The following is a 25,593-nucleotide window of genomic DNA, read 5'->3' as shown; positions in this document are numbered from 1 at the left end:
TCCTCCCTTCCACGCATACAAAAAACCATTTCACTTGAAGACTGCCATAACTGTCCCTTCTCCCTTTGCAGGGTTGGCATAATAGCCCATGCTCTCTTACCCACAGACCCACTCATACCTGCAATACAGGTAAAATAATGGATTTCATCTGCATCGGCAGAGTAATATTTAAAATGCTTAAAACTTGAGGGAAATCACGTTTTTTTAATAAGGTAAGATCCAAGTTAGAAAGCTCCCTATCTCCTGTCCAAAGACAGCTACCTTTGTGTTTTTGGGTTGACATGTTACTTCCCCATTACAGCTACCCTAAAATTCTAAATATCTGAATTGTTCTCTATGGCAGAGCAATCACTTCTCCATAAGGGAAGAGCAATAGACATAAGACCTAAAACTAAACCAGGAAATCTTACCTAAAGTTTAGACATGGGAAGTTTTGTTTCTCTAACTAATTAACTACATCTCCTTTTCTAAATGTCAGCAATCACTATACCTTCACATTCCTTGTCTGAATGTGTCCTTATCTGAAAGGTGCAAACAAACTAGTTTTTCATAAAACAAATCAGTCTAGCGCTTGTAAATTTTGCCTCATATCTCAGGTTCTAAAAGTGCTAGAAACTTTTCTTTTTTAATGACAGCTAGGAATCTGGAGGTAATAGCTCATCCAGTTGCAGACCCCTACATATTTAACCAACTACCACCATGATGTACTGAAAATCTGGTTGAACGTTTCCATAGCACGGCAAATGGGAAAATGGGTGCTTTTAAAAATCTCATTATGTATCTGATTCATGAAATTTGTCCAACTACATTCATCAAGGAGCAACCTACAAGCATCCCAAAAGCACTATCCTGTTTTATTTCAACTTGTGACAACATTTACTCTTCAAGATTCCCTTAAGCTGTATTTTAAGAATTCCCCTTTTGGCACCAATCCTTCCTCCATATTTGTGCTTTATTCAGCACACTGGGTATCAAAAGGTAAAGCAAATATGCAAAAATGAACAAATACAATCTACACCAGGGAGCATACAAGTTAGACACCTACTCAGATGTCTATCTTGGTAAGTAGTTAAGTTTAATCTGAAATTTGGCATGCAAATACTAAAGAAATAAGAGATACAAGGGGCCTTGGTTTTTTTATTGCTTTTAGAAAAAAAAGCTTCTAAAATTATACAGTGAGTGTTAATAGTAATTTCAGCAAGTGTGAATACTGAACTGCTTCTGTAAAAGGCTAAATTTTTGTTTATGTGCGTGTGTGCTGAATCCTGAAATATGAAGCAATTCATGCATGAAATAAGTCTTTAACATTAATTTAAGCTCCAATCATCAGAGATTTACTTGACTAATACCACTCAACTACCACCTTGCAATTTGTTCCTTCATATATGTGCTAACCAAGAATGTATGCATCTAACGAAGTTTTGGGTGGAGAAAAACTTATATTTTTGGTCTTTAAGATACAAAACTTCTTACTATTTATACTGAAAAAACCTCTACCAATTTTTCAGCTCCTAACATTTTTCTAGATTATAGGCATTCATTTTAAGGCTATATAAGCTATCTGGATAAATAAAAATAGTTTTAAACAAACATTACTATTTCTTTCTATTTTTGAAGGCATGTCTTATTTTCTCCCTTCTAAAAATCTTTTTTAAACGCTCTCTTCCAAAACATAACCAACCCCCACTGCGACGATGGCCAAAAAAGTCGAACAACCGTTCGCAGCCCTTTATAGCCCAGCTTGCGCAGACGCAGTGGATTCCTCCCCTCCTTCCCGGCAGCTCGTCACGGCAAGGGTCTGACCGTTCCCCATCTGTGGCGCTTGCAAACACAGCAACAGCTGAAGTGGGCTTGTGCTTGTTCCGGAAGTGCTTCAACGGGCCGGGGTAGCGTCTTTCTTTCCTTTACTCTTGTTCGCTATCTGCTTTGTTGTGTAGCGTGAGATTCAGTGAACTGGGCTGGGTGTGAGCGAGCGATTGTGACTCGGTGAATACGGGGCGGGGAGAGAGGAACGGAGTGATGAGTCTGGGCTGGCTCCTGAGTCCTGGTTTGCCCTCTTGTAAAACGCTTCCGAAGCAAAAAGGCTAATCTTTGGGGGATTTTTCCCCATGTATGTGAAATAAGGAATATTATTTTATAGAATTCAGTCATTTGGCAGTCTCCAAATAGTCTATTTACTGCAATGCTGTCCTGTGCTTGTTTGGGGAGCGGCTTGTGGTGTGGGATATTTTGGTAGTGTAATCCTATGTCTGCCTACTTTGATGTAAATCCTGTTGAGTTCAGGAGGACTTACTTCCAGAGACGTGTGTATAACTGCAGCCTAAATTTTCGAGAGATTTTCAAGGTCTTCCTCTTCCACCCCGGAATATAATAAGTATTCTTTCTGTACAGCCCAATCCTATGCGTGCTTTACTCAGACGTCAGTTCTCCATTTTAAGGCCACATATGATTGTAGGTTTAGAAATACTGTGGCTGAAATCCAGCTTTGTTACACTCTGTAGGAGAGTTACTATTGATTTTGTCTAGGTAGGGTTTGCAGTATAAAGCCAGATGGGTATAAAAAGCACTGAATAATTCCTGTTCAAACTATCAAGAAGTCTTGGTGGTCCCACCTATAGAACAAGTGAGATAATATTCTGTGAGAAACCAGCTAACAGAATACTTCTTTGGATGGTAAAAAAATCAGGAACCGAAAAGGCAGTCAATTAACGGGCCCAAATTTTGTTATAATCCCTATGCACGTTCTTTATTAAATGCTCAGTTACCCAAAGAGCTCACATAAAAACTTGTATATTCTTACAACATAAATTAATAAAATAAGCAATATTCTCTAGCTTATTTAGCCTATCTAAGGCCGCAGTCTAAACATTTTCTAGAGAACAAGTCCCGTTGAATATGGTGGGACTGACTTCTGAATAAATATGCATAAAACTGATTGATGTGATTGCTGTAACTGTTACAACCATTGTTTCAAAGTCATCTTTTCCTAGAAAAGAATATTTTAAATCTAATCTGTATGCTTCTCTACGGCTGCTAGGAAAAAGCTAAAATATTTAGAGTGTTTGCGCATATAGCTTTGAAACTTAAAAAAGCCAACCCTCAAATCCTTATGAGGTTTTCATTTAACTCAATTTAAAGCGGATTAAGTTTCCACCAGGTTCCGAACCACATTTTATAGCGACCAAGCCACACCTCCCGGGAAATCCCGCGAATCTGTCAGCGCTCTCGCAATGTCTCATAAAGCCGTAGGAGGCCCCGCAAAATCCAAAGTCGCCTAATGCTACCGCTGCCTTCAAGAGCGCGACATAAACCACGCAAGACAGTCCCGCCGTGGATGCAAGGCGGCGAACTACGAGGGTGCATGTACGTAGGTAATATTTGCAAGATCTTTGACAAGTTTGCTAAGTAAAGGGCCATCACTGATAGTTTCAAGGAACAATTGCTGTTGTATTACCGAAGTCTAAACACTTGAGGGCTCCCTAATGCAGATCTTGGCTGCTTGTGACATATATAGCCGAATAGCGCTCCTCATTCATTTAAGTCGGGTGTGAGGAAACCTTTGCACCTCCAAATGTTGCTGAACTACAATTCCCATCAGCCCTAGCAAGCATGACTGGTGGCAAAAGATGGTGGGAGCTGTAGTTCAGCAACTTCCGGAGGGGCAAAGATTTCTCCCATCTGATTTAAGTGGACCGGTAGGGACTTTATAAGCCTTCCTGGTTTTGCTGCCTGCCTGAGAGGTGGCAAGGGAGAGTAAATATCTGGGTAGGATACAATACAGGATTGGTGGCCTTTGTTTGTCTCACTTGATTACAAATTGCATTGGCCGTGTTTCAAGCATGCAGTCTAAGTTCCTTTTTGAATAATTGTACCTTTTGTTTCCCTTAGCCCCAATCTTAGTTTCCTTTGGGAGGTGTTTCTCAAAAGGATGAGGCTGGTGATACTTGATAACTATGACCTGGCTAGTGAATGGGCTGCAAAGTATATCTGTAATCGCATCATCCAGTTCAAGCCAAGTCCAAGTAGGTATTTCACTCTTGGCTTACCCACAGGTAATTATTATTATTATTATTATTATTATTATTATTATAAGTTTATTTATACCCCGCCTTTGGGCCAAAGGCCCTCAAGGCGGCTTACAAGAAAAATAAACACAGGTATAAAAATACAATAATATACACTATAAACAATACAATATACACAAATTAAATAGAAACAACATTATTATTAGTAATTGCCTAATGCCACCACTGCCTTCCAAGAGCGTGACATAAGCTGCGCAAGACAGTCCCGCCATGGATGCAAGGCGGCAAACTGCGAGGGTGCATGCACGTAGGTAATATTTGCAAGATCTTTGACAAGTTTGCTAAGTAAAGGGCCATCACTGATTGTTTCAAGGAACAATTGCTAATTATGCATTAGTAATGCATTTGGCTTTTATGTTTACATCGTCGGGAGGTTGTTGTAGTTGGATTAAGGATCCATAAATGTGGCTTTGCTCATTTGATGGCGCTGGCCCGCCTTTCTGCCCCTCAACTATAGCTTAGTGCCATTTTGGAAAATAAAGCAATAAACTGAGCAATTGGAACCAAATGTAAACCTGTGTTCTGATTGCTGAGCAAGATTCCTCTTGGTTCTTCAACTTCCTGAGTGTAATTGTGGAATAACTGCCTTCTCTCCAGTGCCCACCCAAGCTCTGTTCCTCATTCAGCCTGCTTTGTGTTCTCCCTTTCTGATTAACTTGCTTCCCCAAGTGGTTTTACAGGCTTAAGGTGGAAGTAAATGTTATGCAGATAACCAAATAGTCTCAGGAGAGACCTATCTGGAGTAAAGAAAGGATATAGGTTGATTTTCTCCTCCAGCTCCCCCTTCCAAACCACACTTCCTCCTGCAAAGTTCCACATGCACTTTTCCACGGGAGATGCAGAAAATGTATGGTATTGCTCACACATACACTTACTGCCAGTTGCCTATTCCCAAAGCAGCATTTCTGGAGTTTTGTTAAGTGTACATGTTGCACGTAGTTAAGCTCCAAAGAAATGCTTTTAAAAGTTTCAATAAGTTCCTAACCAGGTTTACTTGGAACTAAGTTATATATATTTCAGTGGGACTTGCTGCCAAGGAAGGGCGAGTTCATATGCTGGCTTCTCTGTCTGTATTGGCCTTGCCAACTTGTCAGTGCCTGTAGCTCTGCCTTGAAACGTGGGCTTGGTCTGCCGCAAGTTGATGCTGTTTTATCTCCATGCCTTGAAATGCTTCACTGGTGAACTACTATGGATAAAGCTGCCGTGAAAGGCACTGCAGCAAGGGCTGGTTGAAAGCTTTGCAACCCTATATACAGCAGGAAGAGAAGTGTTCTGCAATTTGTAATAGTGGGAGGGGGATACTGACAAGAATAACCCTTAATGTGAGAATAAAAATGTTTAAAAGTACAAAATGAAAAATGGACTGCCTTCAGGTCGATCCCGACTTGTGGCGACCCTATGAATAGGGATTTCACGGTAAGCGGTATTCAGAGGGGGTTTACCATTGCCTCCCTCTGAGGCTAGTACTTCCCAGCTGGCTAGGATCTGCTCAGCTTGCCAGAGCTGCACAAGCCAGCCCCTTTCTTGTCCGCAACTGCCAGCTGGGGGGCAACTGGGCTCCTTGAGACTATGCAGCTTGCCCACGGCTGCACAGGTGGCAGGGCACATAACCCTTGAGCCATTCACTGTGGGGGTGATCTTTAGCTGGCCCTTGACACCCAGGAGACACGAGCAGGGATTTGAACTCACAGACTCTGGACTCCCAGCCAGGCTCTCCTCCCCACTGTGCTATACCAGCTTAAAAAGTACAAGTGTGTCCTATTTTCATTTGTGACATATGAGAAGGTACAATAAGCTGGAATCTAAAGAGCTACTTTGGGTTGTCTTGCACATGCCCATAGAAGTTCTTGCTTGGTTCCTTGGAACTGCAGGCTTCAGTATTAAAAGAGTTCTTCTGAAACTGTCCTTGGTTTGCTATGTATATGAATGGCTGCTATGTTGAGAAAGAGAAGCCAAAAATACCTTTAAGTGTAGAAAAATTAGTTGTGCAGTTCTTTGGTATCTCATCTGTAGAAAAACCATCACACTTTATATATACAGTGAGAAAACAGTTTGATTTTATCCTGAACAGTATTTGTCATAAAGCAGACATTCTTGCAAATCACTTTTAATTTGGAGGACTAGGACAGGGAAGATCCAGGTTCAAATTCCCATTCTGTCATGAGGCTCACTGGAATGACCTTGGGCCAGTCGTCATTTCTCAGCCTAACACCTCAAGGGGTTGTTGTGGGATAAACGGTGGAGGAAGAACCATGTATGCTATCCTGAGCTCATTGGAGGAGGGATATAAATAATAAGCAAATACATTTTAACACTAGAAGGAAGACTTATTTTCTGGTGTAAATGGAGTTTTTTTCCCCATGCGTGTGCAAAACAGCAATCCTGAAAATTAGATTTAGAGAGCAACAGGATTTGTAGCTATTTTACATTTTGTACAGTGAAGGTATTTTTCCTAGTGCATGGAATAATGACAACTTGCTTAATGCAGGAAGTACACCTCTGGGATGCTACCAGAAACTGATAGAATATCACAAAAGAGGAGATCTCTTTTTCAAATATGTGAAGACGTTCAATATGGATGAATACGTGGGTAGGTCTGTCTTAAATATGTTTGCATTTCTGATACAGACTGGAATTCACAAATATTTTAATGCAAAATAGGGTACGACTGGGTGGTTTAAATGTAAATCTCAAAATGTTGTTTCCAATCCAGTAATTGAGCAACTCTTGTAAATTAGCCTTTTGTGTTAAATCTTTTGTTCCAGGACTTCCCAGAAGTCATCCCGAAAGCTACCATTCTTACATGTGGAACAATTTTTTCAAGCATATTGATATAGATCCAAATAACGCTCATATTCTTGATGGAAATGCTCCAGATCTAAAGGCAGAGTGTGATGCATTTGAAAAAAAGATAGAAGAAGCTGGGGGAATAGATCTATTTGTTGGAGGTAAAAAATAACCTTAATTAAACAGTGGCAAAAAAAATTGAACTTCTCAGTGACTTAGTAGTATCAATAATTACAGCATAGACTGAATGTCACCTACTGTTGCATAAAGTTATTTAAGATTTTTGGAGATACCCATACACATCAGCTTCATTGTGTGTGCTCTTTCAAGGCATTGGTCCAGATGGTCACATAGCTTTCAATGAACCAGGCTCAAGTTTGGTATCAAGAACAAGACTGAAGACACTAGCCATGGACACCATTCTGACAAATGCAAAATACTTTGATGGAGACTTATCTAAAGTTCCTACTATGGCGTTAACAGTTGGTGTGGGGACAGTGATGGATGCTAGAGAAGTAAGCATATTTTTCCTTCTCACCTGGATATTTCTGTATTACATTTTGACAGACAGTGTCTCTGTAAATAATAGATCTATTTCAATGCAAAACAATGCTATTTCAAAATGAATGTTTGCTCCAAATATTCTGTATGGTTCGATCTTAATACAGTTAATATATTTTGTCTGGTAACCTATTCTTTCCTCCAAGTGGGACATGAAGTCATCTAATTTTATCCTCAAACTCACCGACCCACCCAGTCTCCATTCATACCACTTGCCCTGTCAGAAAGCAAAGCTGCTGTTCGAACTGAATCAAATCACAGTCCCTGTATATTCCTCCATCTTGAGGTGATGCCATTATGTAATCTCATTTAAGACAAAAAAGATACTATTTCTTGATAATGTACACATTTTCTGCTGCAGGGAGAAACATTGTTTGTGAAGATGGAGGGAGGGTCAGTGATATTCCCAGGCCATAGTCCTGCTGCTTCCTCTCATTTTCCCCAGCACTGTACTCCAGCCAAAGCTTTCCCTTGTTTTATATGTTGGAGGGATTGAGGTGATGATGGTCCTATGTGCTCAAAGAACCAATATGGTGGGAGAGTCAGTTTGCGTACCTGAAAAAAAAAAACCTTCATGTTCTTATGGGTTTCCCTAAAGAGGCTGGGTAATGAAAAACATCTTGGGATCCTTTGTGCATATTCACTCTGATTGCAGAGGACAAAATAATTTTCTCAAATTACAGTGTAGTCTTTAACTGGAAATGTGTATATACATGACACATTTTCCCATCTTGGTTCCATCAAACTTCTTTCCTGAAGTGCCTACACAAAGGAGAGTTTAGGAGCACCTTCTTATAGGACTTTGACACAACATCAGCTGGAAATATATGCTTAATACCTGCTGTAGCAAGTGGCAACACATCTTGAGCAAAATGATGGTGGGTTAGGTGACCACACAAATACATTCACATTTTCCTCTCTTCCAGGTTATGATTCTAATCACTGGTGCACACAAAGCTTTTGCCTTGTACAAGGCAATTGAAGAGGGCGTCAATCACATGTGGACAGTTTCTGCTTTTCAGCAACATCCTCACACCATCTTTGTATGTGATGAAGATGCTACCTTAGAACTAAGAGTTAAAACTGTCAAGTATTTTAAAGGTGAGCATTATCCCTTGATAAAAACAAAGTGCTGATTTACATGTGCATGTACATATAAGGATACTCAACATGAGTGTGATGTAGTGGTTAGAATGTTGAACTATGACCTGGGAGACCAGGGTTCGAATCCCCACAGCCATAAAGCTCACTGGGTGACCTTGGGCCAGTCATTGCCTCTCAGCCTCAGAGGATGACAATAGTAAACCATCTCTGAATACAAGCTTACCATGAAAACCCTATTCATAGGGTCACCGTAAGTCAGAATCGGCTTGAAGGCAGTCCATTTCCATTTCAACATGATACTTAAGGAGTCCCAGTTCATATGAAAACTGACTTCTTTGAGAAATATTGTGCTTTGAGAAGATATGAAAAGGTTTTTTCTATTGTGTTTTTTCCCTTGTGGTGTAACTGCAACAGCTTTTTGACAAAAGCCATCAGTTGGTGTTCCCATCAACAGATTAGTAGATGCATGCATGAATGTGCTTTGATAGCTAACACCCCCTTCCCTAAATGCCTCTGGAATAAAGTTAACAGCATGACGCAACCCAGCATTTAACTGTTAGCAGAAGGGAAAAAAGGTGATTATGACTGTGGTAAGCCTGTTTCTTAAAAGGAAACATGGAAGCCATCACTGTTGACACTGTAAGTGCAGTGAAACAGCTAGGCTAAAGAATGTGGTGACAAATCAGAGTGGCAGTTTTGTCTTGTGGTGACAAATCAGAGTGGCAGTTTTGTCTTGCCCAAGTTAGTCTATTCCAGTAACTGAATTCTACCATCTTGCTCTGCTGCATGTGTAGACTTTATCTTTTCCCCTCTTCCCCTGATATATTAAGAAATACTTTAAAAAATAAGCGCTTTGGGGGGGAAACAATTAGTAATGTATTCCTTGATGGGTTTCTTAAAGGTACAGCTTGAACCTTGAAGTGCAAACCTGCCTTGTAGTAATGAAGAATTTCCTTGGTATTGTGTTTAATCTGGAATATGTAAACATTTTCCTCAGTGATCCCAACTTCATCTGGCCAAGCTTCTCTATTTCTAACATTAAAGGTTTCAGTCAGAGCATCTCCATGCTGGGAAAACCAGGTGAATTTCTGCCTATCATACCATTCATAAAGCCCAGAAGCGCTGCTGGGCAATGGGGAGAAATTGGCAATGCAAGGGGCTGGGAATTGATTCTTTCAGCCTTTTCACTGTAATATGGTTGACATAGTAAAACAAAATCAATCTATTGCATGGCCTCAAGTAAGAGAAACTTATTTTTCATGCCTAATCCATAGTGCCTAATTGTATACAGCAGGAGTAGGCAGCCTGTGGGCTTCCAGATGTTGCTGAACTACAACTCCTATCATCACTGGCCACACTAGGGATGATGGGAGCTGGAGTCCACCAGTATTTGGAAGGTCACAGGGTTCTCACTCTGCTTCATAGCAAGGAGTGTAAGAGAGATCTAGAGTGGCAGCTCATCTACATGGAAGCACGGTTAACATTGATTCTCTTTTCTCAAGGTTTAATGCACGTGCACAACAAACTTGTGGACCCGCTGTACAGTATGAAAGAGCAAAACTGAAGGAGAAGTCAAGCTGGACTCATGGCTGCCCCCCAGCAGTGTTTTTGGGTAGCAGATAAACTTACCGCTATGCAATGTGCTGGAAAACTGGCTAAAATGGAGGCCCTTAAGTACTGTGGTATTTTGTCTCTTCCCCCCCCCCCCAAAGGTCCAAATGTACATATATACATTCCTCTTAGCACTGTTACAAGTGCTATTCTTTGCTTTCTTACCCAGATGTGTTTTGCCTGTCACATGCTACCTGTATGCTATGGAAACCAGTGCAACAGTTGTTCTGACTATAAAGGTAGCCGTATGCAAGCTGTCCACAGGCGAAGAAAAGCTTTGTGTAAACTCCAAATACAAAAACATTTTCTTTCTTTTTTTTGTCATGGGCTGTGTAACTGATGATTGGGGACTTTACTTTGAAACATTTACACATACAGTCAAACTGAAACCTCAGCTGCTGTTTGCCTTAAAATCTATCCGTGGGCATCTCCATGCGCTGCAGTAACAATGTGAGACTTTTCATACCTATGTTGCAGAAAATGTTTTGACAGCTTCAAGACTAACCTTGACAGCCATAGCCATGTATCTTTCTGCTATAGTGCTCATTTTTAGTTTTGTTAAATTATTTAAGTTTACTTAGGTTTTAGAAGGCTAGCTATTGATAATCCTGCAAGGTGGAAGAAAACTGGATTATACACATCTTGAATGCCGATATAACCATTACATCCCCATTGTTAAGTCTCAGTAAGAATGTCATGCTCTTGTAATTCTAACTTAACATAGCTATTTATCCTGTCTACACTTCATTTTTAAACCCAGCTAATTACTAAAAGGGAAGACTGTTTCCTGAAGCCAGGGTGCCTGTGGAAAAGGATATTTTTGTTTCAAGGAAGGCCGAATGAAGTTGGAACACTGAAGTAGTTCCTAGAAGGCAAGAAGCTTGTCATATAAGGAATTCCCCACTGCCGAAAATGCTCAATACTAAAAGTACATAGCTACTTTATGCTAGGTCTGAATAATGAGGTAATTTAGGGTGGTTTTATCCTGCCATGAGTCAGATCAGGGTCCCTACCAAGCCTCATGTCGCTCTGTTTTTGTTTACTCTTTTGTGCACAATGTGTCTGTTTCTCAACTGTAGGTCCATGAGATTTCAAGGAATAAGGGTGTTGAAGTACTGTCTGAAGAGCTCCGGGTATTTTATAGCAGTAGAGAATTAAAAAAAAGTTTATTCAACCAGGATTAAGGGCAAGGAGGCAGTATAATATAGTATTTGAATGTCCCCACTTGGCTTTCAAGGTCACTGAGAGACCTTGGGTAAGTCACCATCAGACTAATTACTTCACAGGCTTGTTGTGAGGAGAATATAAAGAAGGGGAGAACCATCTATGCCAACTTGAGCTCTTGGGAAGAAGGGTGGGATATAAATGTAATAAAATAAATGACAACCTTGCCTTGTAATGCCTGGAAAAGCTAAGCAGCCGGTGTCAAAACTGCTAATGTGTTTGTAAAAAAAAAATGATATACAATTATATACATTACTTACCATCTCAGTTCTTTTAAAGTAAAAAAGAGGAAACCTCTTTGAAAATCTGAAGCTAATATGGATTATGGACAAAACTGAATCCATTCTTCCTACAAAGGCCCCTGGAGTGCATGGGTCCCGCAGAGCTTGGTTTTTTACACAGTGGCTTGCAAGCCAAATTAGATTTTGAAGTGGACATAACAGAAAGGGTGGTATCCAACTACTGTGTCCCTTTAGTGCAAAGCTTTCTGCTTGTGTTACGTGACTTCCCCTGCACCCATCCCAAATCTGCTCCAGAGGGTTGAAGCAACCCTTGGAACTAATTAAGGAGATGCTTGTGGGGAGGGTGGAGAAATCCCATTGTGCAAACAAATCTTTATGCTGACAGGACAATGACATAGATCATACAACTCAACTCTGTTCATTTACCCAGTATGCCCAAGAGCTTGCACAACTCAGTGGCAGCGTTTCCATTTAGTGCTAAGCCAAACCATGGCTCATCATGAATGTGTCAACTGCTGTGGAACAGATTTCAGGCATTTTACTCAGTGCAGCAGCAAAGCATATTTTCCAATCCCAGGCTCATGGTTCAACTCTCTTCCTTAACCATGAGCTGTAGTCAAGACTTGTTCTTACCATGTTGTGCAAACCAGGTAATTAGCTAGATTATAATCAAAAGACTAAAGAAAAATGAGTTATTAGTGTGCATAATATGCTAAAGTAAGGAATTTCATCAGAATATGCTCATGTAATAAAAGATGTTGTGTTATGTTATCATTATGCCATCACAATCAGCCAGAATATTTTATTGAACAGTCATGGGCTTTCTAGCCACCTATTATCATTTGTAAATGTTCTTATAAGTAGACTTCTTCTCAAAAGTGTATATTTACATTCATAAAACTTCATAGTCTTGAGCTGTATATATTCACATAGATTACATTCAAGGCAGGATGCCCACCTTGTAAACAGCACTAGTCTGTCAAACAGTTACTTCCAACTACTTGTCAGGCTGTCTCTTTAGGACACTGATGAATGCATCCTTTGGTACTTCCACATTCCCAATTTTTCTCAACTTCCTCTTTCCTTCTGCTTGCCTCTTCAATAGCTTCATTTTCCGTGTAATATCTCCTCCATACTGTTTTAAAAAAGTCATGTTAAGTTTCTCCAGATTTTACATATTAATATCCATAATACTGACCAACAGGCTGTGTTAAAACTATGCAGAATTGTGACAGCTGTACTATCAACAGTTGGTCGCTCCAGATAAACCGGTACACTGAGCTGTGAGTGAAATAAGTAGCATAACCTTGTTAAAAATCCAAACTCCTGACAAACTGTGGATCTACAACCATAAACTGTGAGTTTTCCTGAAAGCACATGCATCAATATGAATCCAAAGCACAAGAGAAAAACTTGGGAGTACATAGATCTCTTAGCACCAGAACTCAAGAAGCAGCAGCACACCGAAAAAATAATTCTACAAACACCAAACACTTTTGAAAGAAAAGGAAAGTAATGATCAAATAGTACACACACAGATACTTACACATTTTGCCAGGACGTTTTTTCTATAAGCTTTCACTCTGAAAGAAAGAAGTTTCAATGCTTAAACCAAAGTGCATGTTTAGAGAGTGTAGTGCAAAAATGTTACATAATGTGGTCTAGTGCTATATCACAAAAGCTCCATCAACAATAAATCAGCATCTGATTTCAAATGACTAATGCCCATTGACACGTAGCAACTACAAGCACTTGTTTTTAAACGAAATTTGTTTTCTAGTGTGTTTTAACCACTGGGTGTCAGCATAGCTCCATGACTACTCACATATCTAAAGAGGACTATTTCACTAAGAGAATTCCAACATCCCAGTTTGTACTTTCCATTCTAATTGCAAAGAGGTACAACAGGGAAATGTGATTATCCTTTCTTTCACAAGACCATTCCTTTTAATTCAGAATGGGTATTTTGTTACTGTCTTAGTTACATGCCACATTCTGCATTCTGTGTGGAGCTACTCTTCAAGACAGTTCAGAAACTTCAAGGAATCCACAGCGCACGATTGCAGTTGCTAACCTACACCAGCCACCTTGGTCACATGACATACATGTAAGGAAACCTTCAGGTACCTGATGGTATTCAATGCTAGTCCCATTCAGAGTAGGCTCATTAAAGTTAATAGACATGACTAATCTAGGTTCATTAATATCACTGGGTCTACTCCAAGTAGGACTTAGCTAAATACAACCCACTAATGTTTAAGGCCTGGTTCCAAGGGATCTTTGTGAACACCTGTCATTCCAATCTCCTTGTACATTAATCCCAGGCTATGGTCTGAAGGCACATGAGGCCAGCACCCTGCGAAAGCTAAGCAGGGTCAGGTCTGGTCAGAACCTGGATGGGAGACTGCCTGGGAATCGTGTAAGCCACCTTGGGTTTCTCTCATGAAAAGAAAGGTGGGGTATAAAATTCATTAATTAATTAATATGGGCCCTTGGTCTGGATACCTTCTCTGAAAGAAGGCTGGCATCCACTAGGACTAAAGGAAACATCTCTGAAAGGCTTTGGAAGCAGGTAGAAACAATAAATGAAAGGCACGCCTGAATGAAACTGCTACTTTCTATTTGTCTTTAGTATCCTTTTAAGAGACTGGGATTTCAATGCATTGGGTAAATACTAGAAAATAAATTAATGACTAGAGATGAAAGGGGAAAAACTTTATTTGGTTTGTAACAGTATCAAGCACAGCTGTATAAAAAATTGCACTTTAGCTACCTTTTAAAATATAACAAAGGAGAGTCATCACTAACAACTCACGTTTCTCTCGCAATTATTTTGCTTCCAACAGCTGCCTGGATAGCTATCTCAAATAGTTGTCTTGGAATAACATCTTTTAATCGTTCACACATAGCCTTAGCAACTGTGTATGCTTTGTCCCTGAAAAAGAAAAAAGATAGGAACATCACAGTTTGATATCAAAGTCTAAACCCATCACTCTTAAGCAGGGTTAGCTGACATGGTGGCCTCCAGATGTTCAATTCCAATTCCCATCAGCATGGCCAATGACGAGGAATGATGGGATTTGTAGTGCAACATCTGGAGGCCACCACATTGGCTACCCTGCTCTTAAGATTTAGAATTCCTTAAATGTTTCAATTTAATTACATAAAAGATGAATTATTGTGCCACAATGCAATGAAATCATTGGAAGAAAGAACGAGTATTGTAATCAATCTGTACAACAAAACAGAAACCAAAATGGCAGTTTTTAAAATATAACCAAAATCAGAAAATCACATTTTAGGCACAATCCTATGGTCCCTGGAAGGGTGTCTCAGGCCATAAGATATTGTGGGCCTCCCAACCCACAGGCTGCTGTGGGCAGCAATGGAACTTTCAAGTGCTGCTCTGCTTGTGCTCCAATAGTAGTTAAGGAACAAAAATGGGTGGGGTAGCTTGGATTCACATGATCCAAAACCCTCGCAACATGCCCTGAAAGGCATTTTTTTTAAACGGTTTGACAGACGGAAAAGCATCACCCCACCTTCAGCCCCAGTCAGTGTGAGCCCAGCAGAGCTTAAGAATTGGCAGCTCCTCCACCACAGACTCCCACCCCCCGCAAACAACGCTGTAGAATTGTTCTGTCCAATGGGAAACCCAGATAAGTTTCCCGATGTATTTCTCACATTTCAATTTTGGGGATAATCTTTTTTAAAAATTGCTGATCTTTCACTAAAAATGCTCAGTTTCTTCATAATTCAGGAAGTATCAGAAATAACTTCCATCTCTTAGATACCCACCATAAAATAGGAATACATTTTTAGTTTACTTACTTATGAACAATAGTTACCAGCTCTTCTACAACATTTCCATTTAAAAGAATATCCATTTTGATAAGATCTGCAGCTTGGTATCCTGCATCTTCATAGTCAAAACTGAAGAGAGAAAAATATTTTCAGCACTCAAAATGGCCTTTTAATTTCTTGAAAGACAGCATTTTAATGTAATACTTGAATAATTCTTCAAAGATAAGACACAGACTTTTTCTCCCTCAGTAAAATGTCCCCCTTTTCAAATACTAATAATATATGGTGGGAAAATTTGTAATCCCAAACCAGATCTACTTGCAGTTTAGTAACAAACCAAGATACAAAGTTCAAACAGAGTTATAAAGGCATCAGTCCAATAGGTCATTGCTCCTTTCTCAACCTCTGGGTCCCTAGATGTTGCTGGACTACAACTCCCATCAGCCCCAGCCAGCACAGTCAATGGTTGGGAATTCTGGGAACTGTAGACCAGCAACATCTAGGGACCCAAAAGTTGGGAAAGGCTGTGCTAGAGGACTTAAAATAGTGAGGTAAGGAAATAACCCACCTAAAGCTTATAAGGTTTCAAAGACAGCCTGTTCCACTTCCGGGAAGGGTGACTTAGCCTGTGCCTGCTTTTGAGACGGGCTCCTGCCTCAAAAGAAGCTTATTCAGATATATCAGTCAGTTTTTTCTTTTTTTTTTGACTGATTAAACTTCTCCCGGGTAGGGAGAAACGAAGAGATTAACCTCAAAGCCTATTTTTGTTGGGACGACCAGATCTCATTAATTTATGGGACGAGGTCCAGCCGACGAAGGTGGGACGGATTTTCAACAGCAAGCTCTATCTGTTAAAGCGAACGTTCATCTTATCTTCTAAGAGAGAACGCACTAACAGGCAAGCACCCTTCTTTCTATATTTTTCTTTTACTTGACTTAAATTGTTGCTGTTTAAAAGAGATTTGCCAGATTGATCGGTTTTTGACATCTCACTGGGGAGCCGTAACTTCTCTCTGCTACGCACTAATTAATAGCTTATCTCTGTTTTTGTTGCAAAAAGCTGTCCTGGATTTGCATTCTAAAGATACACACAGAAGAGGGATTTCTATTCCAGATTTTTATTTTGAAAAATATTATACTGTTTTGAGACTACTCTCTTTTTGGTCTATTTTATTTTGACGAATCTGTTTCTTGACGATTGCCATTAATTGCTTCGATCCTGGGAACTGCATTTTGTTTACTTAACTATTGGAGAGATAAGGCTGTCTGCTCTGTTTATACTGTGATGTCACCAAGTTTGGAGTATTAACCCAATTGTTGCTGAAATAAGAAGTGGTTTTCCTATATTTTTCTTTTAAAATGGCAATTAAGAAAGTGGCTGAGAATCTGGAAATAACTATGTTTCAGAGAATAATGAATGAGATTGAGATAACGAAAATTGAATTGAGTAAAATGAAGCAGGAGATTAAAGATATAAGGGTCCCTGTGAGAGAGGTGACCCTGGAAGGGGTCCCTGTGAGAGAGGAGACCCCGGAGATTGGAATAGGGGTCCCTGTGAGAGAGGAGACCCTGGAGACTGGAATAGGGGTCCCTGTGAGAGAGGAGATCCCGGAGATTGGAACAAACGTGGAACAGGAACAAGATTTGGAGTCTATGGACTTTAGAAATAAAATCTATTGTTTGGAACTCAATGTTATCTCTGAAGAAATTAATGAAGATTCTAGAGATAAAGTTATCAATGGCATGGATTATCTTCTGGACTGGAATGATGTGATGGAGCCCAATATAGAGAAAATCTATGGAATTAACTGCAGCCATGTGACAATGGAAAAACTTTTAAGAGATGACCCAGTGTATTTTGAAAAAAAGAACAGAGATATGATTTTACAGCAGTATTTCAGCAACTTATTCAGAATGGATGGCAAGAAAATATTTGGGATAGAGGTAATTCCCATCAGACTCTTATTATATGACTATGGCTTTGACAGCAAGATTATTATGGAATACTGATAATGGAAGATTGGATATTGAAATTACTGGACTTAACAAGACTACTGAAGATGGAAGATGGAAAATGGAACTAATAGAGATAATAGAACAATGGCTACTGAAATTACTGAACCTAACAGATTCTGATGTGATGGATTAATTGAAATGTTTATTTTGACTATGGTTATGACAATAAGATTATCATAATTAGTAATGAGATGGATTAATCGATATGCTTATCTGGAAAAAAAAATTGATAGATATATTTCTTAAAGAATTGAAACCTCTCTTTGACTTTTTGTGGAAAGAATAAAGTAATGTTTATGAGATTTGATGATTAAGTAAGATAACTACTGGAGGAAAGTGATTTTATAATATGACTTAAGAGACAGGATTGCTATATATTATAGACTTATAACTGATTTGATCTTTGACAAATGGGAAGTCAATATTTTACTCTTTATTTTTTATTTTTGTTTTTTGTTTTTTTTTTTTCTTCTTTTCTTTTTTTCTTTTTGTTTAACTATTTTTGATTTTGTTTTTTGTCTTTGAATGTTTTATGATTTTGTCTTGTATGTTTTATGAAAATCTGAATAAAAATTATTGAAAAAAAAAAAACAAAAACAAAGACAGCCTGTTCCATCTACATGCCCTTAAACATGCATATAAACCTGGGAAATGGACTACATGCATATATATCTGGAAGAAAGTCCCACTGAAATCAATGGAGCTTACTTCTGAGACGCGTATAGGATTGTGCTGTGAGACGCTTACATGTGTCCATTCTGCCCCACAACAGGGGCAAGACCCCAATAGGCCTCAAGCCATGCACTGGAGAGACCCTATCTCTTCTCCAAACTCTTAAAGGTCCATGGGAATTAGGTATTGGGCACACCTGTAAGACTGAAAATTCAACATACAATGAATGTCCTGTTTTATTACAAAAATCACATTACCTGGCATATCCAGAGGAGAGGGATTTCAGAGCATCGTAGAAGTCTACTACAATTTCATTCAGTGGAAAGAAATATTTCATCATGACTCTGTGGTCATCAATGTACACCAGGTCCTTCTGAATAGCCCTTCGGGTCTGACAAGCAACACAGTAGTTTTGACGTCAACTGGAATATCCCATGATAGAAATTTTCACTAAATGTTAAAATCTACAACACGGTGGGTGAATTTTAAGCTGAATGACTAATATTAGGAAGGCTGGAAAGTATAATAGCCATTAAAGCTTCAGTGTTTCTTTATGGAAGATTTATTTTCTATGTCGTTTGCATGTTCTTCAGCAGTTCTTTTTCCATCACCCAAATTCCTCACAATTCTTATTGCTAAGGTACCAAAAGTTCCATGAAAATCATAGATTATTTTACTTGATCATCTATAACTTTGCTTGCTGGGTGAGAAATATCTGCAGGAGACCAAGCTGTACTGAATAAAAGAAACTGTAATTTAAGTTGTAAGTTGGTTGGAACAAAGAACATAAGAACAGACTATTGGATCAGGCCAGTGGCCCAACTTGTTCAACATCTCAGTCGCCAACCAGATACCAATGGGAAGCCCGCAAGCAGGACCTGAACACAACAGCCCTTTCCCCTCCTGCGATTCCCAGCAACTGGTATTCAGAAGCATGCTGCCTCCAATTGCAGAGGCAGAGCATATCCATCAAGACTAATTAGCCACTTATATCCTTATCCTCCATGAATTTGCCTAATCCTTTTTTGAATGTCCCAGGTCCTCTCTTTTTTGCTTAAAGTAATTTGTCTCTACAGAAGCCCTATTTCCAGTACATAAGAAATTACTGTGCCACATCCACTTTTCTGGAATAGTTTGTCCAACTCCTACATTAAAGGTTCAAGAAGAATGTTGACACAAGCTGGAAAGGCTTCAGAAGATAAATCCAGCGAGTGAGGCTGAAGGAAAAGGTGTGCTTAGCCTAGAGAAGCTAAAGAATTGGTTGACAGTCATCTAATATTTTGAAGGAATGGGAAACAAGTCATCCTAGCCACTGAGGATAAAACATGAAACAAACTACAGTACAGTGGATTTAGTATCAACCTTAGAAGAAATAGCAGTTAAAGCTAGGAAGCTTAACAGTGGAGTAAGTAGCCTAAGGAAGGAATGGCCTCTTCTCCCTTGGTAATCAAACTAGCATCTGTAAAGGATGTTTTCTTTGAGAGCAGTCACTGGATAGGACGGTCCCCTTGGTACCTTCATGCTATAAAATTCAGTTCTTAGTATTTTTGTGAAAAAAGTATGTCCTATGATATGTATTGATTGCTGTGTAAGCCTGAAAGTATCTGTGAACCAATTCCAGAGTTTTTAATCCGCTTCTGCATTTAATCTGCATTTAAATCTGCATAAATCTGCATTTAATTAGTTAACTATGTCAAGAACTTGTCAGAATTGTTCAGAATGGTTGCTTGTAACATGGCTCTGATGCAAAGAATTGTGGGGATTTCATCTTGTTCAGATATGGGGCCTCTGAGCGGAAAAATCCTAGTTTCTCAGCTGCAGTTAATTAGGAGGCCTGTGAAGAGACACCTGTTTATCTGATGAGAGCCTGGCACCAAGGTCAAACTGGCCTGAGAACTGAGGGGAGGATGGGGCCTGTTAGGCGCGAAGATTGGAGAAGCCTCGAGAAGCATAACGTCATAAGAAAGCCCCCTGACATTAGTATGGTCTGTTACTAGGGACTTTTCCTTAAGTATAGGGGGTGAAACCTATAGCCTTTGTTACCCTGGGTTCCATCTGGACAGGCGGTTACCTGACTGGGGTTCCACTGCCTTTCACTACCCAAGCTATGCCTCTCTGGGGAGAGGTGAGACTTTGCAACAACTACCTCTTCAGTAAGTAGAATAGGTTAGTTAGTTTTGTTATTTTGGTTTGTGTCTGAACTCTGTATTTTGCCTAAGCCCCCTTTTTTTAGGGTGTGGGTTTTAAGGAATGTTTTGCTGCTATTAATTGTGCGCTTATATTTTATTCAAATAAAGCTACTTATTTACCCATGTCTGTTCTTTGCAGGAGAGGAAATTTGGCTCTGAATCTTGTACCTTGGCCACTGACAACTGTGTTTTGGGGTTGCTTAGGGCTCCGGGATGAGGAGTGACTGTTTGGCTCTTGTCTTTTGGAATCCCTGGTCGAACTATTTCTGGGCTCTGGGTTTTCTGACTCAGAGTGGTTACTCAGATTAAGGGGTGGTGTCAGTCTGCCTACCTTGCAGGGCTATTGTTGGTTTGCTCAGCCTTGGCAAGGGGAGATATTTTGCCAAGATCAATTGCCCTGGGTTGGGAACTGGGTCCTGGGACTGCAAAGACGGCCTGTTTGGTGACCGTAGTGCGTGACCAACTAGTTAAGTAAATAATTATAGTAGCCCAATACATGTAACTTCCTCTCCCATATACAAAGGAAAAAAACTTTTCTTTGAAAAGACTGTATCAGCTTAGAGTCTGAGCTATGAGAGCTCGGAAGTTGTCAACTGAAATTTCATCACAGTCACAAACTGAGTATGTGGCCTTAGGCAAGTTACTGTTCCTTCAGCTCGATTTCCAATCTGTAATGATACTGCCTCACAGGATTGCAAGAAAGATTACTGGTATAAAACATGCTCTGAACACTCAAAAACTTTATTATTGTTTATTATGATTTAGTCCATGTCAATGTGCTTGCCAGAATTAAAACACACACTGAAGGTCCTGGTTTTTCAAACTCTCTTGGGGGAACCTGGGGTTTTCTGAAAAGTTTGCCCATCAGCACTGACATTCTCTGTACTGCACAGATGCAGGGAAGTGTTAGGTGTGTTCTTGGGCACATACTCAGTTCACACAGGTGACAATGAGGGTCAAGATACCTGCCCAGCATCCCATGTAAACCAAGACAATGCCCCAGAATCTTCTGCAATATGTGAGGTTCTTCATAAGACAAGTTGTTCCCTAAAAGTACGAAAACCACCAGACTGGTTCAATTCAAATTAAAATTGCCTCATTTAATTTGTTAATGTTCTCAACCCTTGAAGGCAGACAGCAGACACAAACTTTAAAATTATAAACCAACCTGGCAGACGCTTATTATTTTCCCAATATATTCATCTGGTGCTATGATGGTGCCCAAAATAGTAGGTTCCAAATATTCCACCACTGTTGACTTATCAGGAAACTCAGCAGGATTAATTATGGTGATCTCCTCTTGCCCATATTCCTAAACAAAAAAAGCGGGCCGGGGAGGGGGGGTGAGAGAAAGTATTTTGCAACATATCATTCAGGCTAACAAGTGAATCCCTCAACTCTTTTGTCATGATTTTGAAATGGCACTTATTTTTGAGTTCAAATTGGAGGCATATTACTTTTACATCTCCAAAGGTTTTGTTTTAGCATGTGTAATGGAAAACACTGTCTATCCCCAGACATTAGTTCTTATCCTTCTAGGGCTAGAAATGTCCACTCCTTCCTTTCTGAGTGAGGCAAGCCCAGAGCCAGTGACTCATGCAGAAACACAACAGTCAACCAACATTGCTATAGTTCTCTGGGTATAGTTCTCTATAGTTCTGTTGTTCTCTGGGTCTCTGCAATGATTTAATCGCAACCAGAGCAGAGCAGGTCAGAATTATCTGTCTTGAATAAAGGCTTATTGGAAGGAGATGATTCACAGAGCAATGCAGTGAGCAGCCTCTTCTGTGAAAGCACACGTTGGACTAGAAGTATTTAGGATATCACTCCTTATAGCAAACTCGGCACCTAGTGTGACAGAAACACTGCCAAGACGGCCACAATCTTGAGGAACCCTGAGGTTTGCAGAACAACAAAAACTTCAAAAACCAAACCAGCAAAATAAAACATCCCAAAATAAAAAGCAGCCCACTGAGGACTAGGCATGCTCAGTGCTCAACAGTTGCCACAAAACATTGTATGTCAGCTGGAAAAGAAAAATGTGGGGAGGCTGAACTGGCTTACTTGAGCCTCTAAAGCAGCCTTTCCCAACCAGTGTGCCTCCAGATGTTGTTGGACCAAAACTCCCATCAGCCTCAGCCAGCATCGCCAATGGTCAGGAAAGATAGGAGTTGTGGTCCAACATCTGGAGGCACACTGGTTGGGAAAGGCTGCTCTAAAGCTTATAGCAGCGATCCCCAAACTCCCCCCCCCATGAACCACTTCAAAACTGCTAGGGGTCTTGGCAGACCACTTGATTATTATTTTTCTGCTTATTGTTGCAATTGTAATACACTCTGCTAGATGCTGTATGATTCTGAACTGCATTTTTATTGCTTCTTTTATTTCTTATATATGCATTTTATAAAATACAGGATTGTATCCAAGGCTAGTCCTACTCAAGAGGAGACATACTGAAGTTAATGAAGATTACTACCTTAGGTTCATGAATTTCAATGGCTCCACCTTGAGTAGGAGTAGCACTGGATAGAACCCACAATATATAAGAAATAAAAGCAGTAAAAATACAATTTAAAATCAATATAAATATTTAATGTGATAGGTGTGCCAGCTCCTGTCTTCAGCCACAAATCCACAGACATACCAGAGACCACCTGAATGAAGATTCCTTCACCAGGAAGATTTGCAGATTCCTCGTGGTCCGCAGACCACAGTTTGGGTACCCCTGGCTTATAATATCCTGATGTAAAGGCATGGCAAAGAGGCTGGCTTGCACTCTGGTTAATAACTCCTATTAGGGGTGAAGATATACTGTAGCATTTTGTTGCAGGTCCATTTGTAATTATTCAAACTCCTAAAACTAAGAATCCAATAATCAAAACCTATGTGCTGCTTATTTCATTTATACAAATATTTATAAACCGCCCGCTCATAAAATACCGAGGTGGTATACAGCCATGTATACAAATATAGTAGGACATAGAATATTATAAAAACAATACAAAATCATAAACACAACTGGCTCGTCATAAGAAAATTTAAACAACTGAATAAGCTTGTTGGCATAAAAAGTCTTCAGGATAACGCCTAAAATTTAGCAGCGAGGATGCCTGCTGCATGTCTGCAGAAATGTTTTCCACAGCACGGAGACTGCAAACAATAACTGCCTGACTTCTAGTTGAAGCCAGACAGGCTTCTGAAAATGGGACAACTAAGAAAAGAGACAGTTTAAGAATATATTGGATTGGATTCAAAGACAGATAGAATTGCAGAAGCTCATCACTAGTACCAGTTAATTAACAAAATGTAGATGTTTGTTCAACAAAAGGAAAAAAACCAGCATGTCACACTACCATCAACAAACCACAGTCGAGCAATCTGAAGTGCTCTGCGGGCTCACTTATTTTGCCATTGTTCATCAGGCTCACACTCCTTTCCACTTCTTTCCCCGGTTAATGTTAGCTTTAGCATTATGCTTGAATCAGTATAACCAGTTATTGCTAATCACAGCTAGTCTTTAAACCAGACACTGAACGGAAAGTTAGCAGAAAATACAACGGTACCGGTTAGAACACAGTTAATGCTAACCATGGATGGGAGAAATGGGAGATGTTACATGAGCCTGCACGATGCTCCTGATCATCAAAAACATGTTTTGGCAATTGGCCCAACATGGTATCTGAAGCGGGTCTCTTGAGATTTACTTGTTTAATTCCAATTATTTCAGCAACAATCTACCTATCAAGCCTGTGTGGCATGTATCACTTATTCTTTTTTTTATACCAGGGGATGAGGAATTGTGGCCCTCCAGATGTTATCGACTCCAACTCCTCATCAGTCCTAGCAAGTACAGACCGTGGTTAGGGACAGTGGGAGTTACAGTCCTGCAACATCTGGAGCGTCCCACACTCCTCTCCTGCTTTGGCCTCCAAAAACCAAAAACAAAACCCTACATCACCTTTATCAACTTTGCTGATGAAAGAACAGCCTTATAGGGCACGGTGGGCGCTGTCAAAATGACAGATGCATTGTATTCTTGCTCCAAACGCTGATTAAAAACTTCCATATGTAAAAGGCCAAGAAAGCCCAACCTGTAAATACAACATGTACACTGCATTCAATCTTTATTGTCAATTACATAGCAGTAAAAAATAATTTTCCACAAACATTAAGCTTCCTAGCCAAATGAAGAGAGGTTGTTCATGCTGCATTGCGCTAAAGATGATCACATCACAAATACTCCCCAAAGGCAAAACCCAAAGCGGCAGACTGAATACAGTAAGGCTCACCTCCATCCAGCTCCTAAGGCAAGGCTAGTATCGCGGTGAACAGTAACACTGGAGTCATTAAGGGTCAGTTTCTCTACAGCACTTTTCAGGTTACTATATTCCGACTGGTCTACTGGATACATTCCTGTCAACACACAGAAAACCTTAATAAAAGTGGCTGATCAATATCCTCATCCACTTCATTCAACACTTTCTTTAGAGTCACTTAAAACTTCTCTCTGCAGACGACAGATGCCTGTTTCAATTCCAGCCCACAAATAACGTGCCAGGTTTTAAAACTATCAAGATTTAAGCTCGTTTCACAGAGTGCTTTATTCAACCATGGCGTCAGAGCAGGCAGCTTGCACAACTGACCTTTCTCTCACCCCCCCCCGCAGAAGCCAGTATCACCGAAGAACCTCTCCAGAGGGTCGGGGGCTGAACAGTGAGGGCTGTGTCATGTGGGGCTACAGTGGGAGAGGGAAATTGTTCCCTCTAGAGCAAGATTCACCAGTTTGGGAGTGATTTCCCTCTTGCAGCCCCATATGAGACAACCCCCACTATGCAGCTCTCCTCCAACCCAGAGTACAGGGGGCTGCAGGGAGGGAGAGAAAGATTAGTTGCATGAGCTGCCTTCTGCTCATGCAACCCTTGGATACAACCCACAAAAAGTGTTTTTAAAAAAATTCTCCCCCTGAAAAGTTTCCATTGGAATAAACTAGCTGAAATGCTTTAATGACCCTTCCATGTATGGAAATCATTTGTTACAATGAAATCTGATAAGGTACAACCGGCTCTGAATAATTCTGAAAAGACCCAATTATTCAAAAGCCTATACAAAAATCACTGTTCTTTCCACTTGTCCCAAGTCACTGTGGTAATAAGCAACAATCTTCACAGGCACCAAAGCATCACCTCACATAATTTAGAGGAGTCCACCATAAACACAAAATGAAAGCACTATCAACAAGACAAGGGTATCCCTCTAGATATTATTTGAATGTACTTGCATTACAGTGCAAGGTCGCTG

General features: G+C 40.0%; 2 protein-coding genes across 13 annotated transcripts in view; one reads left to right on the top strand and one right to left on the bottom strand.

The window, feature by feature from the left end:
• Positions 1 to 1,750: 1,750 nt before the first annotated feature.
• GNPDA2 (glucosamine-6-phosphate deaminase 2) lies at positions 1,751 to 12,391 on the top strand. 10 transcript variants are annotated; one of them, XM_061585533.1, is made up of 9 exons: positions 1,751 to 1,886; positions 3,158 to 3,363; positions 3,889 to 4,052; positions 6,574 to 6,675; positions 6,851 to 7,033; positions 7,203 to 7,387; positions 8,360 to 8,534; positions 9,535 to 9,617; positions 10,040 to 12,391. In XM_061585533.1, the coding sequence occupies exons 2-9, from the start codon at positions 3,278 to 3,280 to the stop codon at positions 10,043 to 10,045; spliced, it is 984 nt and encodes a 327-aa protein (XP_061441517.1). In that variant the 5' UTR covers positions 1,751 to 1,886; positions 3,158 to 3,277; the 3' UTR covers positions 10,046 to 12,391. The 10 variants fall into 10 exon arrangements, with proteins under 10 accessions (XP_061441517.1, XP_061441516.1, XP_061441525.1 ...); XM_061585532.1 differs by having other exon boundaries at positions 3,139 to 3,363; XM_061585537.1 differs by lacking the exon at positions 1,751 to 1,886 and adding an exon at positions 1,893 to 2,110.
• Positions 12,358 to 25,593, bottom strand: part of GUF1 (GTP binding elongation factor GUF1) — a 32,006-nt gene continuing 18,770 nt past the window's right edge. For all 3 annotated transcript variants that reach the window (XM_061585528.1, XM_061585530.1, XM_061585529.1), the window contains exons 11-18: positions 24,585 to 24,708; positions 24,254 to 24,386; positions 21,464 to 21,607; positions 18,364 to 18,497; positions 15,446 to 15,547; positions 14,430 to 14,549; positions 13,161 to 13,197; positions 12,358 to 12,749 (exon numbers count right to left, since the gene is read on the bottom strand). In XM_061585528.1, the coding sequence (XP_061441512.1) occupies positions 12,612 to 12,749; positions 13,161 to 13,197; positions 14,430 to 14,549; positions 15,446 to 15,547; positions 18,364 to 18,497; positions 21,464 to 21,607; positions 24,254 to 24,386; positions 24,585 to 24,708 (932 nt within the window). In that variant the 3' untranslated portion in view covers positions 12,358 to 12,611. The remainder of the gene's footprint in view (positions 12,750 to 13,160; positions 13,198 to 14,429; positions 14,550 to 15,445; positions 15,548 to 18,363; positions 18,498 to 21,463; positions 21,608 to 24,253; positions 24,387 to 24,584; positions 24,709 to 25,593) is intronic.

Source organism: Rhineura floridana, chromosome 9 (genome assembly GCF_030035675.1).
Source record: "Rhineura floridana isolate rRhiFlo1 chromosome 9, rRhiFlo1.hap2, whole genome shotgun sequence".
NCBI lineage: Eukaryota > Metazoa > Chordata > Lepidosauria > Squamata > Rhineuridae > Rhineura > Rhineura floridana.
The sequence above is the reverse complement of the archived record's forward strand: the minus strand, read 5'-3'. Positions and strand labels throughout refer to the sequence as shown.

What these genes read in the sequence shown, in the direction of transcription:
- GNPDA2 (XM_061585533.1), top strand. Translation starts at nt 3,278, where the DNA reads ATGCTACCGCTGCCTTCAAGAGCGCGACATAAACCACGCAAGACAGTC. An exon ending in CACTCTTGGCTTACCCACAG is followed by an intron (nt 4,053 to 6,573) that starts GTAATTATTATT and finishes TGCTTAATGCAG; the next exon opens with GAAGTACACCTCTGGGATGC. An exon ending in AACTGTCAAGTATTTTAAAG is followed by an intron (nt 8,535 to 9,534) that starts GTGAGCATTATC and finishes CATTTTCCTCAG; the next exon opens with TGATCCCAACTTCATCTGGC.